The 14,541-nt window shown below is 36.6% G+C and overlaps 1 protein-coding gene across 4 annotated transcripts; it reads left to right on the top strand.

Moving 5' to 3' along the window:
* The first annotated feature begins 3,343 nt into the window (after positions 1 to 3,343).
* LOC131167016 (sedoheptulose-1,7-bisphosphatase, chloroplastic) lies at positions 3,344 to 7,668 on the top strand. Of its 4 annotated transcripts, none has more exons than XM_058125738.1 (9): positions 3,344 to 3,803; positions 4,907 to 5,022; positions 5,189 to 5,311; positions 5,439 to 5,624; positions 5,868 to 5,949; positions 6,082 to 6,303; positions 6,511 to 6,611; positions 6,785 to 6,856; positions 7,215 to 7,668. In XM_058125738.1, the coding sequence occupies exons 1-9, from the start codon at positions 3,656 to 3,658 to the stop codon at positions 7,494 to 7,496; spliced, it is 1,332 nt and encodes a 443-aa protein (XP_057981721.1). In that variant the 5' UTR covers positions 3,344 to 3,655; the 3' UTR covers positions 7,497 to 7,668. The 4 variants fall into 4 exon arrangements, with proteins under 4 accessions (XP_057981721.1, XP_057981722.1, XP_057981724.1 ...); XM_058125741.1 differs by having other exon boundaries at positions 3,663 to 3,799; XM_058125740.1 differs by having other exon boundaries at positions 3,677 to 3,813.
* The last annotated feature ends 6,873 nt before the right edge of the window (positions 7,669 to 14,541 follow it).

Raw genomic sequence — 14,541 nt, 5'->3', positions numbered from 1 at the left:
AATACATGACACCAGCTAATTAGTCATCCTAGGTTTGTTTTCAGTACTACAGTTATAACAGATGATTTTATGTATGATATGATTTATTAACAGATGTGAAAATATATGTTTACCCAGTACGATATAATTATGTTTATAGAATTCTGAAGTGTACTGTATACGTACAAATGCATTAAATATTCATGTTGCCACACAGCTGTATTTAGTTTATTTTCCCTTACTGAGAAGTGTCTCACCCCCAAACTTAATTAATTTTTTAGGAGCTCCTGAGAGATTGGCGGGTTAGGGCCGCCGTTGAGCTAGTGAGATTACCCTGTGAGAAGGGTAAGATTTTGTAATAGCGTCAGAGTTATTTTGTGTTTGACCCTAGAGATATTTGGATGTATGTGAGGATGTATAGAATGCTCTGGTATTATGTTTTATGATTGGATGTTTGAGATTTTATATTTACTGCTGCTAGGTTTTCCGCTGTGTTTGATAGGTGTCCCCGCTACCCACGGGTTCGGGTTGACCATTTTTATTTATTATGTGGCATTTTATGTTAAGAAATTGAGGGACGTTACACGGCGAGGTTTCCTACATATTTAGAAGGGCCAGGACGGTCGTCCGATTGACTCACTCCCACTCATATACCGATTAGTACCAACTTCATTTATCCCTCCTTGTTCATTCTATAAGTACTACAGATACTAATTTATAGTACTAGTCATTACATTTGTAAACTTATGTTTCATCTTATACAGATGGAGGGACAACTTGAGGGCGCTGACGGTTGCGCAACACACATTGCCCTGATACAAATTCGAGTTGGACATGCACCGGGAGCATGAGGTATAGTCCAATTAAAGTGTAGCACATAATATTCTCTTTCTTTCTTTCAGTTACGTATAGTTCGCTTAACTTTTGTTTATGTTTAAGTGCAGTTCCTTTAGAGGCCTTACACGGTTGAGATTCTAGCTGACCTACCTCCCCATTATGTAGTTGGGAGTGACCTCTGGGTAGCCCGAGTGCCACTCATCTGCTTTCGTATTATCGAGTGGTATCTCGCTGACCGAGTCATGCGGTAGTTCAGGTATCGACAAGGCATTCCCAACCGCTTTCTGACGTCAGGGTAGATGTAATTAGGGATGACCTCCACAACATGGATGGGCGCGGTCGAGGGGTCATGGATTGGGCGACTACACACGCAATATTCGTGATTGCGTGGGAGCATCAGTGAGAGTACATCACACCAGAAGTGGCGGAGGACGGTCCGATGCGTCCGGATGACCCATATTTCCCCTGGTATATGTCCATCACACACTACTTCGTCGACAGGACTGCTGATGTATATTTGAACCTCGTAAGAAGACTTTAACCCACACTTCCTTTTGTTATGTGTACATTGTGATCTGCATGGGTTAACCAAATTTTTTCGTATCCTGCAAGATGACATAGTATATAAGGCAAATCAGATCTCGCTAGATCTTGCTATCCACCGATTGATGAGTGCTACATTGGACCTTGTCCACGAGGACGGTCGACAGATCCCAACTGCTTGACCTGATGTACCAGCACGAGGAGGTCGACTAGCTCCAGTACAAGGAGGACGACATGCCTCCTCTAGTCATCCAGTGAGTCTCATCTCTTCGCAATCGGTTGTACAGGCGGAGTACGTGTTCGGTCCGTCAGCACCGTATGCGCCTTCCAGTGCAGCTGATATTGCGGTAGACCGGCTGACGCCCCATCTGACTCTATTGCCACCCCATCGATGTCATTTTTATTGGATGACATTTTCAGTGGGGATGAGGTCGATGCACCCGCTATGTCGCATTGTTCTCGTCCAGAGACATCATATTAGTTCTCACCGCGTGCGCTTCACATGGATGATGATTATGCAGTACCTCTTAGCAGAGATGATCCATCTAGGACGACGGGGCAGGAGACCTGATGTAGATGACCAGTAGGAAGAGGGTAGACGCAAACGACAGCTACCACGACCCCAGAGACGACCTCACTACGACACTGAGTAACATAACATTATTTTAATTTCATTTGTATATCATTGATTATTTTTATTTCATTTGTATAACATTGATTATTTTTATTTCATTTGTATATCATTGATTATTTTTATTTCATTTGTATAACATTTGATTATTTTCATTTCCTTTGTATAGCCATGTGTCTTGTGCACACTTCACATAATATTATCAAGAATGACATTTAAGAAATGTAAACTTTGAAAAAAACAAAAAAAACTTATATGATTTTATCCAACATAAGCACTACATTTTCATTATGGAATTTAAAAAGTTGTTTATTGTTTATTTCATGTTGAAATTTATATATAAAAAAAAAATATTTGCACCATTACATGTTCTATGATGTCTACTTATATTTATCTTAAGTTACCAATCCTTACATTGTGATGCAATTTGAATGTACGTAAATTTGAAATTATCTGTATTAGTGGACTTTTATGAACTCTTGTTTATAAGATAATCTGTATTAGTGGACTTTTATGAACTCTTGTTTATAAGATATTTTCGCACTTTCACGTGTAAAATATGTATGTCAGAGTGAGATGTGAAATGTACACAAAAAGTATGGGAGAGAACATGACTAATCCAAGACCTTAGATCTACAAATAAAATTTGGTGTCTACAATATATATGTGCATTCTCATAAAAAATAAAAATTTTAAATTTGACTATTGCAATGAATAACATTTAATTCGTTCATATTGTTTTACGAAGCATTATAAGTAGAGGAAAAAAAAAAAAACCCTAAAGTATGATACTTGTTAAAGAAGAAGAAACTAAAAAATTTCATCCATATGATTTTTGTTTAGTTCTATATGTTTGGACATTAAATTAGATTAATAATTCATTCATTCAATTAGATGAAAAAATATTTTATACTTTTTTTACAATTATAAATTAAAACACATTTTGAGTTATTAACTTCGAATTAGAATACTTTATTTTTTTAATTGGGTATAATGCATTTTTAATTTGAAATATATATATATATATATATATATATATATATATGGTAAATCTCGCAGAATAATCTGCGAGATTTATTTGAAGGAGAAATGACAACTGAATGGGCGAAGCAAATCTCGTAAGATTAAATTGTAAAATTTACCACGCATTAGCTCACATGTCATCTCCGAAATAAATTTCGCAACTTTGTCCTGCGAGATTTGCTTTACCCATCTCGCCATGTGTCACCATTAGAAACGCTGCACGCAGCACCAAACTACATAATAGAATTTTTTTTCATATTATTTAATATTTTATTTTAAATTAATAAAAAACGGAAAAAAACTCCCATAAATTGCCTTGTCAATGGAAACCGCACGTATGGCTAATCCCGCAGACCGCAGTGCTTCCCCCACAAATAGTCATGCCTAGAAGCTGTTTGACAAAACGCTCACCCAGAATTAAGAGATTGGAGTTCCTCTCAAACTCAAAGCGCTGAGAACGTCATCGCTCCTGAAGTATGGCGGCGGAGGGTGTGGGGTCGGGTGAAGTCGAGGCAAAGATGGGTGAATGATTGGCTATGATTCTAGGGTTTTGAGGGAAAAGAGAAAGGGGACGACTGGAACAAGGTTACAAGGTAGACGTCGACATTGTAGAGAGAGAGAGAGAGTGGTGCCGTCCGCTCGATGATGAGGGCGCTGCGAACACGACAATCCTTGAGCCGCCGCCCTACTCCCTCCCCCTGCAGCGCTAGACCCCTCTGCTGCAAGAACCTCGTCAAAGCCCCTGAAACCAACCTCCGGCTCCGGCAATCCAAGGGAAAAACAAGGGCATGTATTGAATCGTATGAAAATGCATTTGTTTATTGCCAATTTATTTATCTTTATTTTATCAATTTTAGTAAAAAAAAAAAATTGAAAATTGAAAATTTTATAAATTTTAGTTATTTTGACAAATTTATTATTCATTATATATGTATATTTTTAATTAAAATTGGAATTAAATGACCATAGGAATATAAGATATAATTAAGATAAAAATATATATAAAATTTAAAGAAAAATAAAAAAATAATTAAAATCATTTATAAAATATTTTTATTATTTTTCAATTGTCATGCACTATAAAATTGTTCTTATAAAATGAACTTTGAAATATAATAAATAATTATAATACTTTTTACTTTTATTATAGTATTTTTAACTTGTATTATCTTATACCGTTGTTATTTTTAATTGTTATTTGACTAAAGGAAAAAAAAATATTTATTTAATCAAGTTTTAATATGATCTAATATTGAAAATATTATCCAGCTTGTTTTTAATTTTTAATATTTCTTTAAATTTTTAGTTTTTATTTTCATAACTTTTTTTTTTTTGGAATACACACTGAGTATGCACGTGTCCGTTTTACGGTCTACGTGACTTTTTTATTGGAGTACCAAAAAGCCTCTCTATGCAATTAGTGGTATACCCAAAATACCCAAAAGCAACGTCTAATGACCAAGAATGAAGAATGAATGATGGCAAAATGGTCACCTCTACGAAGTTCACATGCACATTAATGTTCATACACCCTTTAGCCTTACAAGATACTAAAATCTCTTTTTGAGCACCAGCCACATACATTTGGGTGATGGTAATTGCCACTTTATCATCAGAGCTGTTATCTGTTTAGAAGCAGCCACGTGGCAGTACGCAGCTAATTGCTTATCTGCTACCAGTGCTATCCACACCTCATGCTTTTGTTTCCATGCCCACACCCTTACCAGACTTTGGAACAAACTGATCTAAGCACTGCTACCACCTCGCTAGCTTGCTAACCATACCCAAGAGCCAAGAGTCTTAATTCAAAGAACTCAAAATCTCAAGCTACCTCTTCCCTGCATCATTCTTCTCTTTCCATCAAAATTTGATCTCCCTCTCCATAATTTGCAGCAATGGAGACTGGTATCACGTGCTATGCACGTGGTGGCTTCCTGCCTAGAGTATCATCTCAGCATTCTACAGCAGTAATGCCCCACCCCTCCATCTCTCCATCCCTCAGCTCCAGGGTATGCACCATAGTTTCAATATCTGGTTGTATATTGTGGTTTATGGGTATTTTACTTGTATTTTCTTTCATTAACTTGTACAACAAGAATCAAAGCAAAAAAAATGATCGAAAAAGAATTGAATGAATGATCAAAATTTTGAAAGAAAGCACAAAATGCATTGCAGAGTTTGAAGGCAAGTTCATTGTTTGGAGAATCGCTGCGAACAGTGCCAAAATCATCGCTCAAGGTTTCAAAGACTAAGAACTACTCTTCCCTTGTGACCAGATGTGAGATTGGGGATAGCCTGGTAAGTCTTTAAACAAATAAAACCAGTACCATTTCATTGCACTGGCTATACAGATTTGGATTACTTGTACTAGTTAATAAAAAGGGTTGTGTGGATTTTGGTTTAATCAATGAGGTTGTGATTGTAGGAGGAGTTCCTTACAAAGGCAACCCCAGATAAAGGACTGATAAGGTTAATGATGTGCATGGGAGAAGCACTGAGGACCATTGCATTCAAAGTGAGAACAGCTTCTTGTGGAGGAACAGCTTGTGTGAATTCTTTTGGAGATGAACAGCTTGCTGTTGACATGCTTGCAAACAAGCTCCTGTTTGAGGTTAGATTTTACGTACCCAATTTTTTTTACCCTGTAGGTTCTTTCTCCTGCTTTCTTCAACAGAACTCATAGATTCATCTTATCTGATTAAACTACTGCATAATATTTGAAGTTCCATAGCACAAGTCATAATATTTTTGTAGAATCAAATCAAAGTCATTTCTACACCCAGTGTACTTTTAACACATCCTTAAGAAGAAAATCCTCCTTTTGATTAATATACCTTGGAAATTCAATGCTTAGGCCTTGACTTATTCGCACTTCTGCAAATATGCTTGCTCTGAAGAAGTCCCTGAGCTCCAAGACATGGGAGGTCCTGTTGAAGGTTAGGTTATATCATTTTCTATTTGAAGTCAACAATCTAGCTATCAATCTTAATCTTTAGATCTCAGGATCACTAGAGAAGATGATTTAGAAGATTGCTAATGATCCATTCTGGTTATCAAAATATGAACAGGTGGGTTCAGTGTTGCCTTTGATCCACTTGATGGGTCAAGCATTGTAGACACAAATTTCACTGTGGGAACCATCTTTGGGGTGTGGCCAGGGGATAAGTTAACTGGGGTAAGAGGAAGTGATCAAGTTGCAGCAGCCATGGGGATTTATGGTCCCCGAACTACTTATGTTCTTGCTCTTAAAGACATCCCTGGCACCCATGAGTTCATCCTCCTTGACGAAGGTTTGTTTAGCACATTGTAGTCAAGTTTTCAACTCTACTATAAGAAGCAATCCTCTGCTATTATTGTGGCCTTTATTTCTGATAAGCTGGTGACCTCTATAAGTGCTAAAACTAGGTTTTCCCCGTTATAACAACTAAAGGGTGCTCAAACGTCTCAATCTTTCTCGCATATATCAAGTTTATTCTTTTCTTGGATGAAATTATCAGGAAAGTGGCAACATGTTAAGGACACAACAGAAATTGGTGAAGGCAAATTATTCTCGCCTGGAAATTTGAGAGCCACATTTGACAACCCTGACTATAACAAGGTCTTGCCTCTCAGTCCCACATTCTGTTTTCTACTTTTGTTGTTTTCATTTCTTGCCATCTTTCTTCTTTCTTTTTTTTTTTTACCTTTTTTGGATTTTTTTTGGGAGCGGAGGTTGTGCTTCTGTTATGAAACATATACTAATTTTTAGTTTTTCCATTTGTGACCCAACAGCTGATCAACTACTATGTAAGGGAGAAATACACATTGAGATACACAGGAGGAATGGTACCAGATGTTAACCAGGTCTGCCCTTCTTTTTTTTAGCTTTTGTTCACAAATCTCTTTTTTCATAACTTCAATATATATAGGTGGTTTCCCAAAAGCTGATACAGTCCTTAATTCAACTCATTGGCCACATTGTTAGATTACCACTTTACCTAAAAACTTAAGTTGTGCACGTGCAGCCTGACAGCACGTGAAGAGATAAACACATGATAAATAACACCCATAATAACTAGCTCTGATACCATATTAGATTACCACTTTACCTAAAAGCTTAAGCTATTAGGTTGTGGGCCAACAATGTATATCAAGCTTTAACACACATTGACAAATGCTACTGTTAGTTTTTCAATACTGAGGCTTATAATTTTCTCTGCAGATCATAGTAAAAGAGAAAGGTGTCTTCACAAATGTGACTTCCCCATCTACCAAAGCCAAGCTCAGACTGTTATTTGAGGTAGCTCCTTTGGGGTTCTTGATTGAGAAAGCCGGAGGCTACAGCAGTGACGGAACCCAGTCTGTGCTGCACAAGGTGATCAAGAATATTGATGAAAGAACTCAAGTGGCTTACGGATCGAAGAATGAGATTATCCGGTTCGAAGAAACACTATATGGGTCTTCCAGGCTCAAGGCTGGTGTGCCTGTTGGAGCTGCTGCTTAAGTTTAAATTCACCATTTGTTTTTATTGCTCTTATTTTAATTTTTTTTTTCTTCATCTTCGACAAACTTGGGCTATTGCATATACAAGTTTGTATGATAGTGCATATATTATTCTAGTTATGGAAAGACTGGGAATTATGAAGTTGAATTTGAGTAAAGGGTAGATCAAGCAAGAACATGTCCGATCATTAACAATTTCGTTTGGATTGAGGATTTTGCAAGAGAAGAAAAAAATAAAGAAAAGTTTTGAATCAGTTTTTCATTATATTTTCTCCCTATCCCTGTTATGATTAAGAAAGAAGCTATACGTTTGAACATGATTGAAAATTAAGAACAACCAGAGGTGAAGCGCATGTAAAAAAAAAATTATCTTCATTGATTTATTATATATTTCTTTACCTTTTCATTTTTCTTGATAATAACAAGGAATAGTGGCATATTTTTCTTTCATTTCCCTCGTGAACTTCTAAAAATTTGCTGATTGGTAAGATGGTTTGCTCCACGAGAACATTTCCAAGGCATTGGTCCATACCTGGCTGTAAAGCCCAAATGACAAACAAGCTTTGTTGTTTTCTCTCATACGTTTTCCTCTTATCAAATTTTCCTTCATTTGGCTTTAAAAATCTTGGCTGCCCGAGCAGCGTCTCTGTTCATTTATAAAGGGTGATGCTCTGATGCTGTCTGTGGGATGCCATGTCTGTCCCTAAACAATACAAACCACCACAAAAACATCTATCCTTTCGCCATGATCACATCTCAGAAACAAAGGTCTATTATTTTTTTCTTAAAGTCAAGCCCATTGCAAGGCAGGCCACTAAAACGCTTGCTATGTGTCATGAAGGAGTTCACAATAGTAAAAAAGGAATCAGACTTTTCAAAATCTTTCTGAATTGTCAAGGAGTTATGCCGGTGGCAAAACTAAGTCGAGTCCAATCTTATTCATCTTTATCCAAAGAAACACTCAGTATTTAACCCACCCTTGAATCATCTAAGTTCATTCTTAAGGAATTTAGACTCGAACAATAAAGGAAATAACTTGCATTTTACTAGTATTTGTTGGGAAAGAAATAAGACAACAAACGCAACAGATAAATCTTTCCCTATCAATAAATCAATGAAAAGCAAAAATATCCAACAATAAAAACCAATAATCTCAGCAAAAATTCAATTGAGAATCTGCTAGAAACACACGAATAACACACCCAATAGACACACACAATTTTTAATATGAAAAAACCCTCCAATGTGAAGTGTAAAACCATGGGACCTATGAGACCCAATAAAAATCCACTATAATTTAAGGGACAAATTTACAGTAGCTCAAACATCACAAAATGCTCACAAACTTAGGGCAAAAACAAATTCCCAAACATACACACACACACACACATATATATATATAAGAATCTTAAATAAATAGCAAGAGATCACCCAAAACTCAGTCGTTGTTCTGGCCACTAGAACTGGGTCTCTAGAGATCCAAAACAGATCACCACTGTTCATATCGAAATCGACGAGTCCAATGATTTCTTTGATTGGATTATTGGCTACATCGAAGTTTTGTAATGTATTAGTACATCCCATTAGAATTTGTAACTTGCTATCCTCTTGCCTAGCAGGCAAAGATTGACCTCCATAGAAAGAATGATTCATTCTCCTTGTGATTAAGGTAACGACTTTTGGGCATGACCAGCTCCCATAGTGTGACATAATAGCTCACTGATCAAGGGCTCTTGTGCTGAAGATGAACGGGGGTTAGTCCTGAACGTGCTGTCAAAATTTCAGAAAAATAGGACCACAAATGACCCTCCGATCAATCACTTAATAAAAAACTGCATTGACTGAAAATATGAAATTTTGCAATTTTTTTTTTCAAAATTGCCATAGCCACCATTTGCCTCTCCTCCTCTTTAGTTGTGCATCATAAGCTTTATAAATTCAGCCCTAATGGGTTTTAAAAAAAAACTTGCCCCCCTCCCCTCACCTCCTCCCCCCCCCCCCCCTTTTTTTTTTTTAAAGTTTGGGCTATAGCCTACAAATCTCCCCTTCCAACCCATGAGAGGAAGGAGACACATTTAACAAGCTTATCACTGAAATTTTATGTCGATCATCTCAGCACACAGCTCAAGTTTCTCGTGAGGTACTATATTTGTCAAATGATATCTCACATCAATAGCTTCCATCCACCATGAAAGGTTGGATTCTTACTAGGATGAATAGTACTTTGATTATTACAAAATAACACATACCTCTTCTAAGTGAATCTAAGTTCATGCACAAATTTCTTCATCTACAATAACTCTTTGCATGCCTTGGTAGCTGCAATGAACTCAGCTTCTGTAGTAGACAAAAAAACACATTTTTGTAACCTGGATTGCCAAACCACAACTCCCCCTGCAAAGCTAATCAAATAGACTGAAGTAAATTTCCTTGATTCCAAATCCCTAGCCATGTTTGAATCTATATAGCCAACAAGCACAGGCTTTCCAGACCCAAAAAAAAGTTTCAAATTAGTAGTGCCATGAAAATATCTTATAATCCACTTCACAACATTTCAATGCTCTCTACTTGGATTAGAGAGAAATCGACTAACTGTACCAATTAACTACATGAACTAAATCTGACCTTGTGCAAAACCATAGCACACATTAAGCTTCCAACTACAGATGCATAAGGAACATTTTGCTTGTCTCTATTCTCTTCATTACTAAAAGGAGATTGTTTACTGCTTAACCTAAAGTGCGTAGCAAGAGGTGTGCTTACTACTTTAGCTTTTTCCATTCAAAAGCATTGAAGTACCTTCTCAATGTACTTCTCCTAAGAGAGACACAACTTCTTATTCACTTCTTATTCTTTCTGTCACAAGTAATCCTAATTCCAAGGATTTGATTTGTTGGTCCTAAATCTTTCATTGCAAAAAAATTTAGAAGGATCTTTTTTCAACCTATCAACCTGGGAAGAATTGTGACCAACAATAGACATATCATCAACATAAAGCAACAAAATAATAAAGTCTCTTTCTGTAGCATTGTTGAATCATAACGGACTCAAACTTCTTGTACCATTGTCTAGAAGCTTGTTTGAGGTCGTATAAGCTCTCCTTTAGTCTCAAAACATAGTTCTCTTTTCCTTTATCTTAAAACCCTCAAGCTACTCCATATAAATTTCCTCCTCCAAATCACCATGAAGGAAGAAGATGTCATATCCATTTGCTCAACCTATATATCAAGACTAGCTACTAAGCCCAAAACAACACGGATTGAAGATATTTTCACTACTAGTGAGAATATCTCCTCAAAATCAATCCCCTTTTCTGATTGAAGTCTTTGACAACCATATGAAGATACTTAGTACAACATTAATATTCTATTTTTGGATTGAAATATTAACTTATTAGTGGTATCATTCATGCAATGATCAAATGCTTACAATAAGTTCTGTCAAACGTACAACAATCTTTTTTTTGGACCAACTTATTATTCACATGGATAACCTAACAATTGTAACGTATTTATCACTGCAAGTATGCAAGTTATTTGGCTTAACAATGGCCTTCATTTGAGCCGATCATTGCTCGCACAAATAACACATATATGTCCCTAATGTTTCAATATAAATGCATCTATATAATAAAAGTTACTTTAGCAACTTATTATTTCAATATACTTATATTGAGACAGTAGGCATACACAAAATAGTATGCAATTTGCATACACAAATTGCATCTGCATTGAATTTTTTTATTATTATTTTTATTTTGTGAAGGCTCATGGATTTTTCATCCTCCAGGACCTCCACCTTTAGAAATAAACTTGAAGTTCATAATTACATCAGAAAAAGTATTCATTGGCTCACACAAATGGTCCCAAATTGTTTGAACCCGCCCAAAAAAGGAGTACAACGGGTAAAACATAAATCAAAGACACAGTTTACGAGGATGCCAGAAATCTTCATAATGGACACTTCCAACTTCTTCATAATTTTTTTCTTCTTCTGCATATGCATATGGCAATCATATTGCATTCTTGAGACATTGCCCATGGTGCCGGCAAGGCAAACATACATTATTTTTCTCCCAGCATCGGCGTACGGGTTCTTGCCCAATTTTTTTTTATTTGATAAATACAAGTAAAAATTTCCAAACCCAATTCCTCCAAAAATCAATTGCCCAAAAACACATCAAATCTAAATTTCCTTTAAACTTTATCATGCAAAATCTAAATCCAGAATTTTAATAAAATTAATATCATTCTTAAATCAGATCATGCATAATTTTATAATCAACAACATGATTAGGCTTTGATACCACTTGTTGGGAATATCTTCAATCCATAAAATTTAATCAACCAAGATCATCATGTTATTCAATTAAGAAAAATAAACGTGGAATAAATACCTTAATCTATACTGAATGCGGAATAAATACTTGGATCCATAATTATGTTTGATTTGATTGTCCAACAACTTTTAGCGGAGAGTTTTGATCTTCCACAGTCAAATCTCTAAGTGTTTCACTTGTATTCTTCTTTCTAGAAGGGTAAAAGAAAGAACGTGAAAATTATTTCTGATTTGACTTGGAGACCATAATTCTATTATCTTTTTTTATATATTAGGTTAATTTAGAAGTACATCAGTCTTAAATTAACTTAGTGCTGAGCTTCTATACATTACAAAGTTCATACACAATAAATGTTAAAATAGTTCAGTAAAATAATTGTTCTTAAATATGTGAGCCCCTAATAACAAATTAGAATTTCCTAACATTTAAACCATTCAAAATGGCACAGCAACATACCAAAACCACACTGTAACAACTACCTAATCAACCATACCTATAAGTTAATAATCATACACCAAATTCTAATGTTGAATTTGAAATTCTATGAAACTCCATCAAATTTAATGTCTTCCATATTAAATCTTTTCAAATCAACACAATTTTTAATTCATCACTTAAACTTTATGCACCCAAACACCATTTTAATTTTCTTAAAAAATGTGGCAGCATCATTCTCAAAGCCCAAAGTTATTTTCATAGCAACTCTTTGGACATAGAGAGAGAGAGAGAGAGAGAGAGAGAGAGAGAGAGAGAGATGGTGATAGAGTGGAGGAGAAATCAACAGGAAAGAAGAATGTGGAAATTGAGGTTTGGTAGAGAGATGAGCTGTTACTTGCAACTCCAAATTCCCCTCCAGCTTACCGATATAAATATATATTTTATTTTTCACATCGATCTTTCAAATCGTAGAGCAAAAACTGACCAAAAGGGGGCAGGCTTCCTAATCCATGAAAACCATTTCGCAACCATAAACTTCTGTAATCGTTCACTGCTCATCTGATCATACATCTGTGGACCATTGGGTCCGTTTTCCGCTCCATCGCAATCACTCTTTCTCTCTCCCTTATGCAATAATTAAGAATACATAAGCATACAGATATCCGGAAGGGCAGCAAGCATGCGTGTATATGGTGTCCCATGAAGTAAAAGGGCTTTGTATATGGGCCAAGGTAATGTGATGGGCTGAAATTGACGATGATGGCAGGCCTGATGAAGGGTGGCACGTAACGCACAAAAGGCTTGCTAACTAGCTTGGCTACCCTGCACATGTATAATGAATATTTTTGCCCTTCCAGATCCCTTCCCATTTTGGCTTTGTCCCCACAGGCCGGGGCACAGGGTAATTAACCAGCTATTATGAGAAGATCCATCACAGGCGCAGCAGTTGGAATGGGCATTTCTCATCTTCTTAGGGCCTACTTGTCCTACGGCCCCCGCCATTTAATTTGCACTTCAGCCATATGTAATTAATTCTTTTTAATATGCATGTGCATAATTATTATCTACTATACGTTTATGTGCTATTTACTTGAGCCAAAATGCTAGCCTTCCCCGGGCCAGGTGATATCTCATGAGGACGTTGACTGGGTATGTATAGGGGCTAATTAATATAATACTGGGATCCCTTACTCGAGCTTAGGTTCTCATGATCTATGCATGCTTTAATGCTTGTGAGGACCCTTGGATCCAGAGCTGTCTCATGTACACAAAAATCTTATTTTCATAACTCATAAGCCTTGAGAGAGGTTTTAATAACATATTAGCTCTCTAATAATAAACGTTCTCACAAAAGTCAATTGAAAATTTTCTGTTTAAAATTTCCACAAGTCTAGACATTTTGAGTTTTCTTATAAATAAATGATCTTGTAGCATGCATCCCCTGTTCTGTAATTTCCGTTTATTTTGTAATTAATTTTGTTTCCTGTTTTGAGCAATTGTCACCCATTTAAAACAGAGACAGCCAGAGCAACTATCACCCATTTAAATCAGAGAGAGAGAGAGAGAGAGAGAGGTGCATATTGTAGATGGGCTGTATTTTTCAAGCATCCCTGATTCTGGCAGTGGCTTTAGTAGTCAATTGAAAATGGGAGGACAGAGAAGACTAGCTATATCCTATATAGAATATATATGGGAGTAGCTTAGCTTGTTTGCCGATTGGTGATCATATTTATTATTGGGGAGGAGAAGAGGGGCGGGGGGGGGGGGGGGGGTGTTTGTGTGTGGAGGCGGAGGGGATCCAGACTACTTTATGTAACATGCAAGAAAGCTTTGGGAATGAATACATGGCAGCCTATGTCCACATATATATATATGCATCCATACTTGAAGTCACCTAACGGGCAAAAACGACGTGTCAGCAGAGATTTATTAATTCATTCTTATATATAATGCGAGCTACCTAGCTAGGGTGCCCTGTCACTCCTCCTGCTGCGCCACAAAGGGCCTACAACAAAAAAGCGCACACATAGAGAGAGAGAGAGATAGGCATACTTGCTACCCCTATTTATAAACAGAAAAGCCAGAGCTAGCTAAACCTACACAGCTAGAGAGAGAGAGAGAGAGAGAGAGAGAGAGAGAGAGAGAGGATGGCATGTTGGGCTGGGGCACCGGTGCTGGTGGCAATATTCCTGCTTCCCGCGTTAATGGTGGAGTCCATGGTTCGTCACTACAAGTTCAGTGTAAGTATAATATTACATATATACTGCAT

Source organism: Malania oleifera, chromosome 10, assembly GCF_029873635.1.
Source record: "Malania oleifera isolate guangnan ecotype guangnan chromosome 10, ASM2987363v1, whole genome shotgun sequence".
NCBI classification, from domain to species: domain Eukaryota; kingdom Viridiplantae; phylum Streptophyta; class Magnoliopsida; order Santalales; family Ximeniaceae; genus Malania; species Malania oleifera.
This window is presented reverse-complemented; position numbering and strand designations above follow the sequence as displayed.

Bases quoted from the DNA above. Each gene is read 5' to 3' on its own strand.
- LOC131167016 (XM_058125738.1), top strand. From the start codon at position 3,656: ATGATGAGGGCGCTGCGAACACGACAATCCTTGAGCCGCCGCCCTACT. The intron at 3,804-4,906 runs GTATTGAATCGT...CATAATTTGCAG, and splicing joins CAAGGGAAAAACAAGGGCAT to CAATGGAGACTGGTATCACG. The intron at 5,023-5,188 runs GTATGCACCATA...AATGCATTGCAG, and splicing joins CTCCATCCCTCAGCTCCAGG to AGTTTGAAGGCAAGTTCATT.